Here is a 16,084-nt window from a genome sequence, read left to right as displayed (position 1 = left end):
GGATTTTCATATTTGTGAGTTGCATTAATTTTTAAATAATGTAGAATTAATTATTTGAGTAGTTACTAAATAAGTATGCTGTGATATAATTTGAAGTTGGTAATCTCTTAAGGATTAACATATACATAAGCATCTGTTTAAACATGCTTACTTGTACATAGCACACAAGTAGATGTCATGCACATAAGCCAGTAAGCTTCAGATGTCTATTTCTAGTTTTAATTTTCCTATTTGATCTGAATTTTAACCTCAATATCTCATCAGTATCTTTCTATTGTAATCAAACACTTCTGTAAATATTGTTTTGAAGACTAGAAGGTCTTGAAATTTTAAATTGAGAAGAATCTTAGATATCATTTAGTCTTTTATCTAATTTATTTTGACTTAATCCTGTAGACAAACTAAAATCTTAGAGGAAATTTTGGTTTAATCTATATATTATGTAAAATGGCACAGGTTGCCATTACAAACAGTTGAAATCCCATAAAATGTAGAAGTATCATGCTGTTGCAAAAGCCAGATAGGGGACTTCCCTGGCGGTCCAATGGTTAACACTGCCCTTCCACGGCAGGGGGCACAGGTTCAATTCCTGACTGGGGAACTAAGATCCCACATGCTGTGCTGTGCAGCCAGAAAAAAAAAAGAAAAAGAAAAGGTTAAGATGATTAAAAAAACAAAAAAGAAAAGCCAGATAACAAGAGTTAAAATCTGAAATTATAGCAAATAGATAGCATTTATGCTAATGAATTCCCATTCCCCCCACTCCCAACAAACATACAAACCTTAACATTTGAGAAATAAACTCTTTTTCATTAAGCTGACTTCTGAATAAATTGCTTCAGGCAACCATTAGCAGGAAGTTGAAGAAAGCTTGCATACTTAGTTGAAATATATTTGCTAGACTTTTATAATAATAATTTAAATTTAAAAATTTAAATCTTCATTACAGATTAGGAGGCACAGTATTGGTCAAAAGAGTTGGTGCTTAATAAATTTGGTGTCTGTGTATGAATGCTGGCCTTTAAAGCAGTTAATTTTGTTATCAAATCCAGAATGTGGCCTGTCATGGGTTTGCAGTATACACATTTAATTCATATTATCCTTATGTAGAGATTTTGTGTTTGTTTCATAGTTGCCTGATAAAGTTGAAATAATTTTAGTGGATTTTTCATTAACAGCAGCCTTCACGACTTCTTAGCTATTTATTGGTTGTCTTTCAGAACAAAAGAGATGAACACTTACTGAAAAAAAGAAATGTTCCCCAAGAAGAAAGTTTAGAAGATTCAGATGTTGATGCTGATTTTAAAGCAGTAAGTTACCTTGTTCTTATAAGGTGTTTTAAAAATAATTTTTATAATAACCAGAGAACTTCATTCTCAATCTAAGACCAGTTTTACAATGATAATTAAGGTATATTAACTCTTATCTTTAGTAAGTAGATTATTCAATAAATGTAATTTTGCTATTAAACTCTTTGCTGAACTATCTTTTTTTCTTTTTAAGCAAAATGTAACACTAGAAGCTATATTGCAGGTATGTTATTAATTTAATATCTTCATTTTGAAGTATTTTGAAATTGATTTTTTTTTAATTTCTGAAATTTACATTTGGTGTTGTAGAATGCCACAAGTGATAACCCAGTGGTCCAGTTGAGTGCTGTCCAGGCTGCAAGGTAAGTACTGATTTGTCCAGAGAGAGAATTAGGTGTCATGCCTAGGGTGTCTTAGCTCATAGTCTAGAAGTAGTAGATTGTTATTTCTGTTCATAGTTTGAAAATTATAGCAGTTAATTTCTTATATTTCTTTTTCTAGAAAACTATTATCCAGTGACAGAAATCCACCAATTGATGACCTAATAAAATCTGGAATTTTACCAATTCTAGTGAAATGTCTAGAAAGGGATGATAAGTAAGTATGGATTTAACTCCCTATTCACTTTTTTCAGCTAACTGAAAATTTGTGATTATTATTTAACCAGTGGTTCCATTTGGTTTTGCATTTATCATATTTGTCATTTGTCATGTATTTTAATGTAATTTTCTTATTCTGTGATCATACTCAGTAGACCTAAAGTTCTTCTCTTTTTAGTTCATGAAGTGTGTGTATATTTTCTAGGAAAATTTTAGCATCTGTTTATTGTCTATTCTAACTTATCTCAAATATTTAGTCTTTATTTGTTAGTTGGTTTTTTTTAAGTAATATTTTAAAACAACCCAAATAGTGTTTGAGTCACTCTTTCCTTATGAGTCTATATATAGATTAACCTCATGACTTGAGTCAACATGAATGGCTTCCAGAACTGAGTAGCTCTTTCTTTCCCTGGGAATATTCCAGCTGATCTGCTGATACTCTGAGAAGTCTTTAACAGAACTCCAGCCATGAGTAGTTGTCTATCATCATGGTTTTTATTTGTGGTAAATTAAAAATAAAAGGGCAGATTATAATTTTCCAGAATAGAAAGGGAAAAACACCACTTGGTATCTTTTGAGGTACTGGTCCCATTTCTGTTAGTGTTTAGAGAGATCTCGGTGTGCTATATCTTAAACTTCATCAGTTTGAGGTAAGTGGGGAGAATGTAAGTTTCAACTCCAAAATACATTAAAACAAAGGCTAATTTTGCATTTAAGGGGCGTTTAGACTTGAGATATTTTGTTAAGTGTTGTCTGTGAGATTTTCAGGTGACTAGATAAAATGGTGATATATAAATGTTTCTACTAAGGGTTTGCATTATTTAAAAATACTTCCTTCTGCTTTGATTATGTGCCACAACCATCCCTCCAAAAGCCCTTAACACTTTTTTAATACTATCATGTATATTTTCTATAACAAGATTTAAGTAAAAATAAGTTTTATTTCAATTGTTAAACAAAAATTCTATTTACCTCTACTTTTAAGGCCCTCTTTTTGTTCTTGATTTGCTTTTCTTTCTTCTTCTTCTTCTCCTTCTCCTTCCTTTCCTTTTTTTTTATTTTTCGGTCTTTGGCATGGGCTCATTTGTGTGGGTGTATCTGTGAAATACAGCATATATACAGAAGAATATGCTAAAATGTATGCAGACCTGTGTAACTACCACCCAAAGTAAAAATAGAAAACTACCACTAGTCGGTGGTCTCGATCTGACTTGATGAATTTGTCATGGGAAATTGTGTCATAATCTAAAAGCCCCATAGACTTTGGAGCCAAACAGACCTTGGTTTAAATCCAGAGTTTGTTGCTGACCAAAACCCAAGTAGCATTTGAGCCTCAGATACCTCATCAATAAAATTTAGGTGGTTGTGAGGAATGAAAATAATATAAACAAAACACTATACAATATCAAGTATATAATACGTTTTCATTTATTATTTACTTATTGCACTCATTATTTATTTTTTCTGTCTTCTCTTTTTTTCAAATGACATCTTAGAAGACTTTCTCTAGCTTTGTAATTGTATTTTTTACGTCTTTATGTTTTCTCATTTAAGGCCCTCATTGTCAGTATTTTGCCAAACCACCTAGCCTAGTTTAATAACCCTTTCTTCTTCTAGTCTGAGACAACATAAACTGTCTCATCATCTTTGATCTTATCATCCCTTTATTTCTCCTCAGCCTCGATACCGTCTTATTTCTTGCCTTTTGCCAAAGTTCGTCATGTAGTTCTTGTCTGCTCCTTCATTTTCTCATCTGTTCCATCTTTTTAACCTCACCACTTTCTATATCGCTGACATTTATTCTCCTTAAAACCTTTTCCTTCTCGGATCTCTCTACCCTTTTGATATTAACAACCTCACTCTCTTTCTTTGATATTTACAGAGTTTCTCCTAAGTCCCTAACCTTTGGCTCCCCTTGGTTTTTGCTCACTACCACCCCCTCCTACCTTGGTATTCTATTTAAAAGAATGTGTGTTTTTCAGCTATCTATCCTAACTTAATGTAGATAATTTCTTACCAGATTTTTCCTACATTGGCCTTGAACCTTTTTTATCTATTCTGCATGGACTCCAACAGTGTTTTTTTTACTTCACTTTTCAGTAACACTCTATACTTAGTATGTCTGTAGAATAAATTTCAAGTTCTGAAGCCTGAGATTTGAGTCCTACTCCCCATACCACACACACAAACTTAGGTAACCTACCCTTCCAGTTTCATCCCATGTTATATTTTTTCATACCTTCTTGGCTTTAGCTCTCTTGATCCCTTCATAGTCATCTGTACACATCATGATCATCCCACCCATGATACTTTTATTTGTATTTCCAGCTGTCATTGCCTTTCTTTCTTTATCCCTCTTTGAAAATCTAGTTCAGTTTTCACTTTCTTTGTGAGGTCTTCCATCACCATTCCAAATTATAATGATCTCATCCTTTCAGCAAAATTATGTAGCCTTGTAATATCTCTGGTATGTAAAGCAGATGGTGTAGTGGAATAAGAGCTTTAAGACCTGTCTAGAGGTTGGGGCAGTGATTCAACTGAGATGATGAGGGCTTCAGCTAACATAGTGATATTAGGGATGGTGCTATAAATATAAGAAATATTTAAGAGGTAAAATTGACATGACCCTATTGATTAGATGTCTGTGGGAGAGGAAGGAGTCAAGGAAAATAATGACTGGCTAAAAGTTGCAACTATCGGACTTCCCTGGTGGTGCAGTGGTTAAGAATCCGCCTGCCAATGCAGGGGACACGGGTTCGAGCCCTGGAAGATCCCACATGCTGCGGAGCAACTAAGCCCATGCACCACAACTACTGAGCCTGCGCTCTAGAGCCTGCGAGCCACAACTACTGAGCCTGAGTGCCACAACAGCTGAAGCCCGAGCACCTAGAGCCTTTGCTCCATAACAAGAGAAGCCACAGCAATGAGAAGCCTGCGCACCACAGCAAAGAGCAGCCCCCGCTCACTGCAACTAGAGAGAGCCCATGCACTTCACAACAACGAAGACCCAACACAGCCAAAAATAAATAAATTTAAAAAAAAATGTTGCAACTACCAATGGACGTAAAGAAGTAAGTTTATATTGACTGACTTTGAGAGCAAATGAGACATTCAGGTGGAGATAGCCAACAGGCAGTTGGACATAATAAGACAAAATTCAAGGACAAGGTAAAGGATAACCATATAATCTGCAGGTCATAAATGTAAATAGTAGTTATGTGTCTAAAGATTTTTTATTGTTTTTTACAGTCCTTCATTACAGTTTGAAGCTGCGTGGGCATTAACCAATATAGCATCAGGAACTTCTGCACAGACTCAAGCTGTTGTACAGTCTAGTAAGTAAATTAGTTAATTTAATTCCTTACTTGCTGGACCCTTTTTTTTTTTTTTAAAGGGAAGGAAGTGGTGTTTTATTGTAAAGACAGTTTTATTTAAAAATTGTGAATATTATAAGTTACTTATGATAGTTGATATCTTTACTATAGCTGTCATTAATCTATCATTGAATAATTTTAATTGTGGTTACTAAAAAGTGAATAAGAGTTTTATCTTTTTGGGTCAAGACCATCTCCTAATAATAGGGTTTAAATTTTCTATTCCTAATGTCTCCAAGGTGCTGAGTAACTTATGTCTTTTAGCTTGTAACATATATTTTTTAAATTTTGCTTACCTCAAGATGGGCTGTTATTAGCATGTTGACCCAAACTGTCAAAAGCTCTTTGAAAAAAACTGGATGTCACCAGGTAGTCTTAAAGTGTGGCACACGTAACTGACTTCAGGTGGTACTTAAGGTGATTCTAAGTAGTAAATGATACAGCAATAAGTTACATTGAATCAAGTAGTGAGAATACTATTTTCTTTCACTTTTGTCTTAGATATTTCAGTAATGTCAAAGAGAAGATTTCTAGGTAGATGTTAGATGTAACAAAAAGAGAACAGCAGATTTTAGACTAGGGCTTTCAATAGAGACTAGTAGGTACAATTAAATAACAGTGTTTTGTTTTCATTTTTAATTTTTTGGTTATCTTCTATGTGTGGTGATTGATACTGGTATTCTATTTACAGAAGTGATGAATAAAATTAGTTAAAATACAAATGTGAGTCAGTTCAAACCCTCATACATTGCTGGTGAGAATGTAAAATAGTGCAGCCTCTTTGGAAAACAAGTTTATTAAAAGGTTAATCATAGATTTACCATATGGCCCAGCAGTTCCCCTACTACATGGAACCAAGAGATATGAAACCATGTGCATAGAAAGACTTGTACAGAAATGTTTGCAGCAGCATTACTCATATTATTCATAATAGCCCCCAAATGGAAATAACCCCAGTATCCATTAGCTGATGAGTAGATAAACAAAATGTGGTATACCATTGAATACTATTCAGCAATAAGAAAAAATGAAGTACTTATACATGCTATAAGATGGACAAACCTCAAAAACATTATTCTAAATGAAAGAATCCAAACAAAAAAACTACATATTATACAAGTTCATTTATGTGACATGTCCAGAAAAGGAAAGTCTGTAGAGACAGAAAACAGTAAATGGTTGCTTAGGGCTTGGGGAGAGGGTAGTAGGACTTCTCTGGGTATGGGATTTGGGGGTGATAGAAATGTTGTAAAATTAGATTGTGGTGATGACAACACAACTCTGTATAAATACTAAAACCATTGAATTGTACACTTAAACAGATAAATTATATTGCATATAAATTATATCTCAATAAAGCTATTAAAAGTGTGAGTCAGTTTTAATTTAAATGTTAAATAAATAATACAGGTAGTACAGAGATACAGCTAAAAATCCTAGAGGTAGTGCACAATTGACTGAAATTTAAGAAAAAGTGATCTAACTTATGCTTAGTTTCTACAGGTAATGAATATGATACCAGTGTTTTGGAATTTGAGTTAACACATAAGTTATGTAAAGAGTAAGGATTATAATGATAAATTATCTTGAAATATAGGGTAGGCCTGATATGGGGATAATCATTTCTTTAGTTAATCCCATGTCAGCAATTGGATCATATTGACTAAAGTATTATATTCTAAGGTTACATGTTCAGGGTAGAAATTTTTTTAATGAATTATAGGAAAAATTTTATGCTGTTGTTTTCTTTTAATTAATAATATAATAGCAACTTCTAGACACTGTCAATAGGTCTGTTACTTGAATACTACTAGGGGAAAACACTAAAATTTATTATATTTAGGGTAAAGATATTTGCCATATTTATTCATTCAGTGAATTATCACTGGGCAACTATAGTGTGCTAAACTCTGTATACAGGCTGAAATCTATGACTCTTCAACATTTTGCAGTGTAAATATTAGTTTTTCTTTATTATAGATGCCGTACCTCTTTTTCTAAGACTTCTCCATTCACCACATCAGAATGTTTGTGAACAAGCAGTATGGGCTTTGGGAAACATTATAGGTAAGTTGAATTTAGGTTTGAAAAGGCTCCAATTAAGTATCTTAATTAACTTTTCTCCTACATTGGCATAGCCATTACACACTATGTTTCCTCTAATTTTAATGTGGGTTGACTACCTTCTTGTTTTGTAAATACCAACTTAAGATTGTACCTCTTTGAAATGGATATGCAATTTGCTATGAGGATTGGTAGGTTAAATTTGTGTTCCCCAATCAAAATCTGGAGAGATAGCAACACTTGATGCCCTTGACTAATGGTGAGGAAACATAGAACATCAGTGTCCCAACATAAGCCATTGCATACATTTCAGACTTTCTCATCCTGAATGTAATTTTTTTTTTTAAATACAATTTTCATTTCTGTAGGTGATGGTCCTCAATGTAGAGATTATGTCATATCACTGGGAGTTGTCAAACCTCTTCTGTCCTTCATCAATCCCTCCATTCCCATCACCTTCCTTCGGAACGTCACATGGGTCATTGTCAATCTCTGCAGGAATAAGGATCCCCCACCGCCTATGGAGACAGTTCAGGAGGTAAATGAAGAAATGCAAAGGCCAGATGGTATATTTTCCCTATGTTTATGCCTTAGATTTTCATGCACAGGGAATGAAATAATGTATATACTGATTTCATTGCAGGTATGAGATATTTAAGTAACGTATCATACTTAATTTTGACTCCTGTGAAATAAAAGTTGAGACTCTATGGCAGCTGAGTGAATGTCAGTCCTCCCTAATTCAAGCAGAAAAATACAAAAGAAGAAAAAATCTCAGTTTTATTACTACATTGCATTGTTGTTTAACACTAAAAAAATAAGGGATTGCTACAGATAAAACTGGTCTACTTATATGCAAATGTTCTTGAGTGAATTTGCATTAAGTCCAATTGAAATTTCCCTTGATTCCTGACAAAATAATACTCTTAATATGTGGCATGCTTTGTGTTAAATCTGCTAATTAAAGCAAAGTAAAATCTTTGCTATTTACATATAATTTGTAAATGGATCTGAGTATTTTAAGTTTTAAAAAATCCTATGTAACCTTTAATCACTTGACTGTGCAGAGAAATGTTGACTGTGAATCTTTAATCTTCATAATTGATATCCTTCACAATCTTCTGCCACCTCTTGCCCTTATGGAAGGGGTACTTAGTGATTCTCCCTGCTACTGCCCCCTCCCTCTCAGGTTTAAAAAAAGATCTGTAATGCCTGAATTCAACAAACTTTATACTTTATACTGGTCATAATTTTCTTGACTAAATCTGAGGTTGAAAACTTTAATGTGACTCAAGTAGCTAAATAAAATCTTATTTTTACTTTAAGCAGGTAAGTGAGACAATGACAGCAGTTTTAAGAATAGCTTTTTAATTTTTTTAAATAATGCACTAGTTTTTCTTTTTAATATTTTATTTATTTATGGCTGTGTCAGGTCTTAGTTGTGGCATGCGGGCTCTTCGTTGCAGCACATGGGCTCTGTAGTTGTGGCACACGGGCTCAGTAGTTGCAGCGTGCGGGCTTAGTTGCCCTGTGGCATGTGGGATCTTAGTTCCTTGACCAAGGATCGAACCCACGTCCCCTGCATTGGAAGGTGGATTCTTAAAATAGCTATACTACATACTTGCATCTCCATTCTTTCCAGTTGACATATGTCATGAAGAAGGTTATTGAAAACAAATGTTTTTCCTTTAAGGTACATTAATCTCTGCCAGACTTAATTGAATATTTCAGTTAGACATCTGAAATATTTTTTTGGTTTTTCAGATTGAATTTATCATATTTTTATTTTCCTAATAGAGATGCAAACAAACTTAATGTTGTTTTTCTTGCCCTGCAAATAGTATTTACTGCTTTTTTTAATCACAGTTATTCATTTTTACAAAGACGTCTTCATCAAGTCTAGTATTATTTATTGTTTGTCTTCTTTCCTCAGATTTTGCCAGCATTATGTGTCCTCATATACCATACGGACATAAACGTAAGTAAAGCAGAAGCTTAGATTTGGGATTTTGCTCTGGATGGGACTGAAAGCGTTTTTATTATTATTTTTTAAAGGGTTATTTATTCTTATGCTTTTAATAAGTGTCAGCATATATCTTATTAACTTGTCAAACTTTCACAATGTATGTGGTTTTCAGAAACAGGATTAAAGTTAAATTAAGTTTGTATCTTATATCATTCAGATAGCAAAAATGCTAACTTTAGAGAAATGATCACATATGTAGTTAATTTAGTTATTTGTATCATAATAGTGTTTTAAAGTATTAATATTTATAAAGTGGTAAAAGCTTTATAAAGCTTCTTCATATTTTTTTAAAATCTCATTTGATTCTTAAAATAGGTAGGCTAGATGCTGTTGTCCCCATTTTACAGAGTAAGAAACTGGGCCTCGGGGAAACATTAAGTGACTTATCCAAAGTTGCAGAGCTTGTAAGGGTCACAGTCGGTATTTAAAACTGAGATCTTCTGATGACAGATCGTGTTTACTTTCTATGAAACCACACGAACGCCCATGCTACAACCTTTTGAGATACAGTATTGAAGGATATCAAGTATACTTTTATTTTTATTTTTTTAACATCTTTATTGGAGTATAATTGCTTTACAGTGGTGTGTTAATTTCTGCTTTGTAACAAAGTGAATCAGCTGTACATATGTCCCCATATCTCCTCCCTCTTGCGTCTCCCTCCCACCATCCCTATCCCACCCCTCTAGGTGGTCACAAAGCACCAAGCTGATCTCCCTGTGCTATGTGGCTGCTTCCCACTCGCTATCTGTTTTACATTTGGTATTGTATATATGTCTATGCCACTCTCTCACTTCGTAAAAATATGGAATGCTTCACGAATTTGCATGTCACCCTTGTGCAGGGGCCATGCTAATCTTCTCTGTATCGTTCCAATTTTAGTATATGTGCTGCTGAAGCGAGCACTCAAGTATAGTTTTAAATGCAAAGGCATCTTTACATGATTTGTCCATTACATGAGATTTAGTTAAGCAATTACTATATATATGCTGGCAAATTTTTTATCAGGCAGTCTGAAAATTCTCCTGAATGTGGCAAGGCTAAAAGTTAAATTCTTCCACAGAGTAAAACAATGGATAGGGCTTCCCTGGTGGCGCAGTGGTTGAGGGTCCGCCTGCCAATGCAGGGGACACGAGTTCGTGCCCCGGTCCGGGAAGATTCCACATGCCGCGGAGCCGCTGGGCCCGTGAGCCATGACCGCTGAGCCTGTGCGTCCGGAGCCTGTGCTCCGCAACGGGAGAGGCCACAACAGTGTGAGGCCCGCGTACCGCAAAAAAAAAAAAAAAAAAAAGATAAGTTTCAGTGAATTTAGAACTGATTCTAGCGTTGATCTAGCATTAATTTGGCTTCTGATGTTCCAACTAAGATCTCTTTCTGATTTGTTGCATGTTTGTTTTTATAATCCTATCTTTGTTTATACACACACACACATAATATGTATGTATGTGGGTGTCAGAATTATGTGTGATTTATCATTGGGATGAAGAAAATGCATCTTTGCTAACATTTCTCAAGAGGCAGTGTATAATTCCTGTATAAATATTGAACTACACGTTTTGCTAGTTAATTTTAGGACTTTAAGTTCTTAGGAGGGTATCTTTTAAAGGCAACTAAAGTAACTTTTTATTTGTGAAGTGTTAGCCTGAACTGTCATAAAAATTAAGTGAAAACTGTTTAGTTATATACTGTCCTGTTTTCAAAATGGATGTAAAAGTGACTTAGCAACAGACATAAGATAATAAATATCTTAAAAGAAAGGGGGAGGAGGTAAAATTCTTTTTATAAATGTATTTGTTGTTATTGAATGCTAAATTTAGTCCTAAGCTTTCTGAAAGCCAAAATTAAAAGGCAAATAAGCAAAATATCTGATACTTCCATCAAGTCATTTCCCCTAGGACATTATGGAATTGATTATAGACAAATAAAAGCTTCCATCACCTATTGGTCTTGTTTATTTGAAAGCTAGAGGTATTAAAGTGATGAAGTACTGTAGTTATAAGTATATTTATTGAGTTTAACAAACACAGGTTGTTCCACTTAAGCCAGAATTGCACAGAGAATTATAGGCACAGAGATGAAGAAGACATAGAGGCCCTGCTCTCTAAGACCTCAACATTAGTAGCAGGTAAAAAGAGTGAATGGAATGAACTTTTGTCAGTTACTTGCTATACTAAATCTGTTTCTATAATCTCCTTTTATCTTACCAGCACCCTTATGAGATAAGTTTTGTTCTCTTATTTTACAAGTAAGGAGACTGAAACTTAGTCAAGTAAAATAACCTAACTAAGGTCATACAGTGAATAAAAGCCATGGCTGAGAATTGAAGCCAAGTCCAAAGCCTATGCTCTTTCATACCATGATCACATAAGCACACAATATGTGTGCAAACAAACAAGAAAAGAAAAGTAAAACAGAGGCATGACCAAAATGCTAGAATTATGAAAGCACATATTCTCTCTGGCAACCAGAAAGCTTCACTGAGGAAGTAACATTTGAAATAAGCATTATAAGGAGATGGTGGTGGAAGTGGTGATAGAAGTGAAGAAGATGATTATGTTAATAGTTGGCATTTATTAAGGGTTTTAAAGTGTGCCAGGCACTGTTTTAAGTACTTTTCATATGTTTACTCATTTATTCCTTATAAAAAATCCTATGTGATTGGTTACTATAATTATCTCCATCTTACAAACAAGGTAAAAAGAAAACAGATAGTTAAGTAATTTGTCTAAAGTCATACAACTAGGATAAGAAGGATTTTGTCAAGTTGAAAAGGTCATTTCAGGCACATGAGGAGCAATAATAAGGAATCAAGAGAACACATGGAGGGTGTGGAGAATACAGGTGGTTAATAAACCAACACGTTTGCTGGGGAGTTAAGTTTCAGGGTTTTGAATGCTGTTTTAAGGAATTTGGGCTTATCTTGTAATCAGTGCAGAGTCATTGAAGATTTTCAAATAGAGGAGTGATATGCTCATGTCCGTTATAGTCAGATAACTTGGAAAAGGCAAGGAGGGTCTGGAGTGGGGAAAGTTTGAGTGTAGCCTGGCCTATTTTACTATCATAATAGGTTTAAGGAAGTTGATGAAGGTATGAGCCCGAAGCTAATGGTTAGGAGAGAGAAAGTGAGTTAGAACTTCAAGAGGAAAGGATCAAAGAGAAGGAGAAGTAAAAATTACTTTGGTTTCTAATTTGGCAATCTAAATGGATAATAATGCCATGAACCATCAGGAGTCAAGCAAACGGATGAGACTGGTAGAGGGAGATGATGGGTTTATTGTAGGACAGACACATTCATTCTGATTTATTTGTTGTTCCTCTGTAGTAATGTTTCCAGGAAGGAAAAGGCCATACATCTTTGAGATTTATCAGTACTTAAGAAATTCATGAAAATATGGACATGGAGTAAGATTCAGAAAAAGGGCTAAAAATTGAATTCTGAGGAATTCTCTGCATTTGAGCAGTGGTAACAAGGGAAAAGGAACCAGCCAAGGAGTTTTTTAAAGTAGAGAGACGGAAATATAAATTGTGAAGCAAAGAGTGGGGAAAAAAATAAGGCAGAGATTCAGCAGGTTCTAGATCATACAGAGTCTTGTGTACCACCTTAGGATTCATGTATCCTCTTTATGTAGCTGAGAGGGAGCTACATTATGGATTGATAATTTATACCAATTATGAGTGGAGTGTAGATTTTAGAGGAAAGTGGAGTTGAGAAGACAGATCGGTGTTGATTTTGTGGTGTGAATGAGAGAAAATGAGGACCAGAACCAGAGCTTAGACATTAGCAATAAAAAGACAAGGGAGGACTGTAGAAATGTTTAGGTGATAAATTTGCTGGTTTTGATATGGGTGGTGAGAGAAGAGAGGAGTCAGGGATAGTACCCAAATTTCTAACTTGGGTCTTAGGGTAGGACACAACAGAAAAGAAGTATAGCAGCAAGGAGAGGTATAAAACAGCAGGACATGGGCTTCCCTGGTGGCGCAGTGGTTGAGAGTCCGCCTGTCGATGCAGGGGACATGGGTTCGTGGCCCGGTTCGGGAAGATCCCACATGCCACGGAGCGGCTGGGCCCGTGAGCCATGGCCGCTGAGCCTGTGCGTCCGGAGCCTGTGCTCCGCAACGGAAGAGGCCACGGCAGTGAGAGGCCTGTGTACCGCAAAAAAAAAAACAAAACAGGACAGACTTCATTTATGAGACAGTCACTAGTGAGACTGCTGGAGAAGCTGCGTTAGGGTGTGGAGAGAATTAGGTGGTTTATGGACATTCGTATGCCTTTGTGACATTAGAAGAATCACTAAATATTGACCCCCGAGGACTAGAGAAGAAATCTGGACTGATTCAGGTCAGTCTGTGTTCATTTGCTTTCTAGTTATTGTGCTTAGAAAAGTTAAGGTGCAATTGCAGTGATTCTGTAGCATTTGGTTTTCCTGTCCTTTTTGAAGTTGTTCATCCATGGCTTGACATGCACAGATAATTTTGAGTATTATCTAACTTTTGATACAAATCTACTGCTGTTACAAATGAAGTTAATCAGTTGTAGCAGATTGGTTACGTGCTGAGACTTGATGGTTAGTGACACTTGATGATATGTCAGGGGTCCCCGAGACCACCTTCAGGTTCAGTAATTGGCTAGAAGGAATCACTGAGAAGCTTTTACACTCATGCTTGTAATTTATAGCAAAAGGATACTGATTTGTCTAGGGAAAACTCAGTCTTTTCCTTCCTGTATAGGGAAAAACCCAGTTCTTCCCTACGGTGCATATCTCTCCTATGTGTCTCCTTCACTACTTGTACAGAACACTTCACTGCTCATACTTATTGTCACCAAATGTGTTGAGCAGGGCTGGGCGGGAGGGTTCTCCACAACAACAAGCAAGTCTCTGTGACCCACTAGGTGTCCTACAATTTAATTCAGTTCCAACACTACCCAGAAATAGTGTCAGATCCCACAGGTTAAGGACTCAGTCCCATGTGATGGCCACCTCTTCCCCCAGCCCACAGGCACACTTCAGATGCCAGTCACAAAGTCACAAGCCCTGTGCTTCTGACCACCCAGCTATAGATTAGAGGTTTCAAAGACCCCCTCCTTGGGTTCTATTAATTTGCTAGAGCAGCTCAAAGAACTCAGGGAAACAGTTACATTTACTAGTTCGTTAAAGGATATGATAAAAGATACAGATGAACAGCCAGATGAAGAGATACATAGGGTGGGATCTGGCAGGGTCCTATCCCCGTGAAGTTGGGGTATGTCAGCCTCCTGGTGTGGGTGTGTTCGCCAGCCAGGAAGCTTTTCAAACCCCCTACTGTTGGGATTTTATGGAGGTTTCCAAAGGTAGGCATGATCAGTTGTTAACTCTGCTTCTAGCCCCTCTCCACTCTCTGGAGAGTGAGGAGCAGGGCTGAAATTTCCAGGCTTCTAGTCATGACTCGGTCTTTCCGGTGACCAGCCTTCATCCAGGAGCCCTCCAGGAGGCCGTCCAGAGTTACCTCATTAGAGCAAGAGATGCTCCTAGTGCTCATATTGCTTAGGACATTACAGGGGTGTCAAGGATGGGGTCAAAGACCAGATATTGGAACAAGAGATGCTCTTAATGTTCTTATCACTTAGGAATTTATAAGGTTTTAGAGCCCTGTGCTAGAAACTGGGGGCAGAGACTAGTACATTTCTTACCATTTCACAAGATTAAAATCAACAAAGGCTAAAGGTACATAGGGCAGAGTTTAGGAGGACCCAGGTGCAAGTTTCCAGTTGTCCTTTCCCAGTAGATTGGTAAGGACAATGCTTTATTCTCCCATCAACCATGTGTGGCGACACATATCAAGTATTACCAACCAGGAAGCTCCTGAACTTTGATGTGTCCAGGGTTTTTTCTGGGGAGTCAGTCACATAGGCTGACTGACCTTAACTACTCAGTCTCTATCCCCTCCCAGGAGTCAGACTGATACAGTGTGGCCCAGGGTCTCAGGAATGCAATGTTATTAAGCAGGATAATCCCAGGGCTCAGAGGTTATCTTGAAGGAGCTGATCAAGGACCAGTCCTTTCTTTGGAATGTATAGGATTTGAGCACCCTGAGCTTTACTCAGTTACCCTTTACTGCATATAAGGATAAGTATACAGTTTTAACTTGGTTCAGCTCTAGTTGTCTCTAAAGCATGTGTGATGTTAACATTCCATAGACATTCTACAGACACCTACTAGGAAATGGTGTACATGTTAATAGCAGTTTTTGGTAAGGGTGCCTGCCTAACAGGACATTATTTGTTAGCATATTTACTGGAGGTGGTAAAAATTGGTAAAGCTCTTTGAGCTGAGTATATTATTCTTTGGAGACTTCGGATTGCTAGAGATTTTCCTTTGGTTCATAAGATACCAGTTTTCAAGAAGTTTGTTCAATACATTGACCCTTTGAGTTGCCTATCTTTTCCGTGTATATATGTGTCTCATACTGTGTGTCTAGAGATCAGCTTTCTAGCAGTCTTCAAGTACATGAAATATTGCTGAAGTAAAAAATTTTAAATGTTTCTAGCCCAGAAAAACAGACATAGTGAAAAATAAAGTAGCTCAGGATTGCCAAAGACTTCATTGGCACATGATTAATCTATTAGCTGGAAGGAAAAGAGTACACTCATTGACTATTAGTGACTGTAAAAGCCAGGCATTTTACCATAGAAATCCAGAAAAAGGGAAAAACCAAGAAAAAAGAATATTGGAG

At 36.1% G+C, this 16,084-nt stretch overlaps 1 protein-coding gene and 1 non-coding gene across 7 annotated transcripts in view; one reads left to right on the top strand and one right to left on the bottom strand.

The window, feature by feature from the left end:
- The window catches only part of KPNA3 (karyopherin subunit alpha 3), a 91,926-nt gene that overhangs the window by 60,818 nt on the left and 15,024 nt on the right, over positions 1-16,084 (top strand). For 5 of the 6 annotated variants that reach the window (XM_027116351.1, XM_027116356.1, XM_027116357.1 and 2 more), the window contains 8 exons: positions 1,221-1,310; positions 1,504-1,533; positions 1,620-1,672; positions 1,812-1,907; positions 5,159-5,244; positions 7,264-7,350; positions 7,716-7,885; positions 9,281-9,325. In XM_027116351.1, the coding sequence (XP_026972152.1) occupies positions 1,221-1,310; positions 1,504-1,533; positions 1,620-1,672; positions 1,812-1,907; positions 5,159-5,244; positions 7,264-7,350; positions 7,716-7,885; positions 9,281-9,325 (657 nt within the window). The remainder of the gene's footprint in view (positions 1-1,220; positions 1,311-1,503; positions 1,534-1,619; positions 1,673-1,811; positions 1,908-5,158; positions 5,245-7,263; positions 7,351-7,715; positions 7,886-9,280; positions 9,326-16,084) is intronic. The other variant, XM_027116353.1, reaches the window with a different exon arrangement.
- On the bottom strand, positions 10,173-10,279 carry LOC113625855 (U6 spliceosomal RNA). Its single transcript, XR_003434905.1, has one exon. It is a non-coding gene; the product is annotated as a U6 spliceosomal RNA (small nuclear RNA).

Source organism: Aethalodelphis obliquidens, unplaced genomic scaffold, assembly GCF_003676395.1.
Source record: "Aethalodelphis obliquidens isolate GAN/ISIS:26980383/991018 unplaced genomic scaffold, ASM367639v1 scaffold16, whole genome shotgun sequence".
Lineage (NCBI taxonomy): Eukaryota > Metazoa > Chordata > Mammalia > Artiodactyla > Delphinidae > Aethalodelphis > Aethalodelphis obliquidens.
The sequence above is the reverse complement of the archived record's forward strand: the minus strand, read 5'-3'. Positions and strand labels throughout refer to the sequence as shown.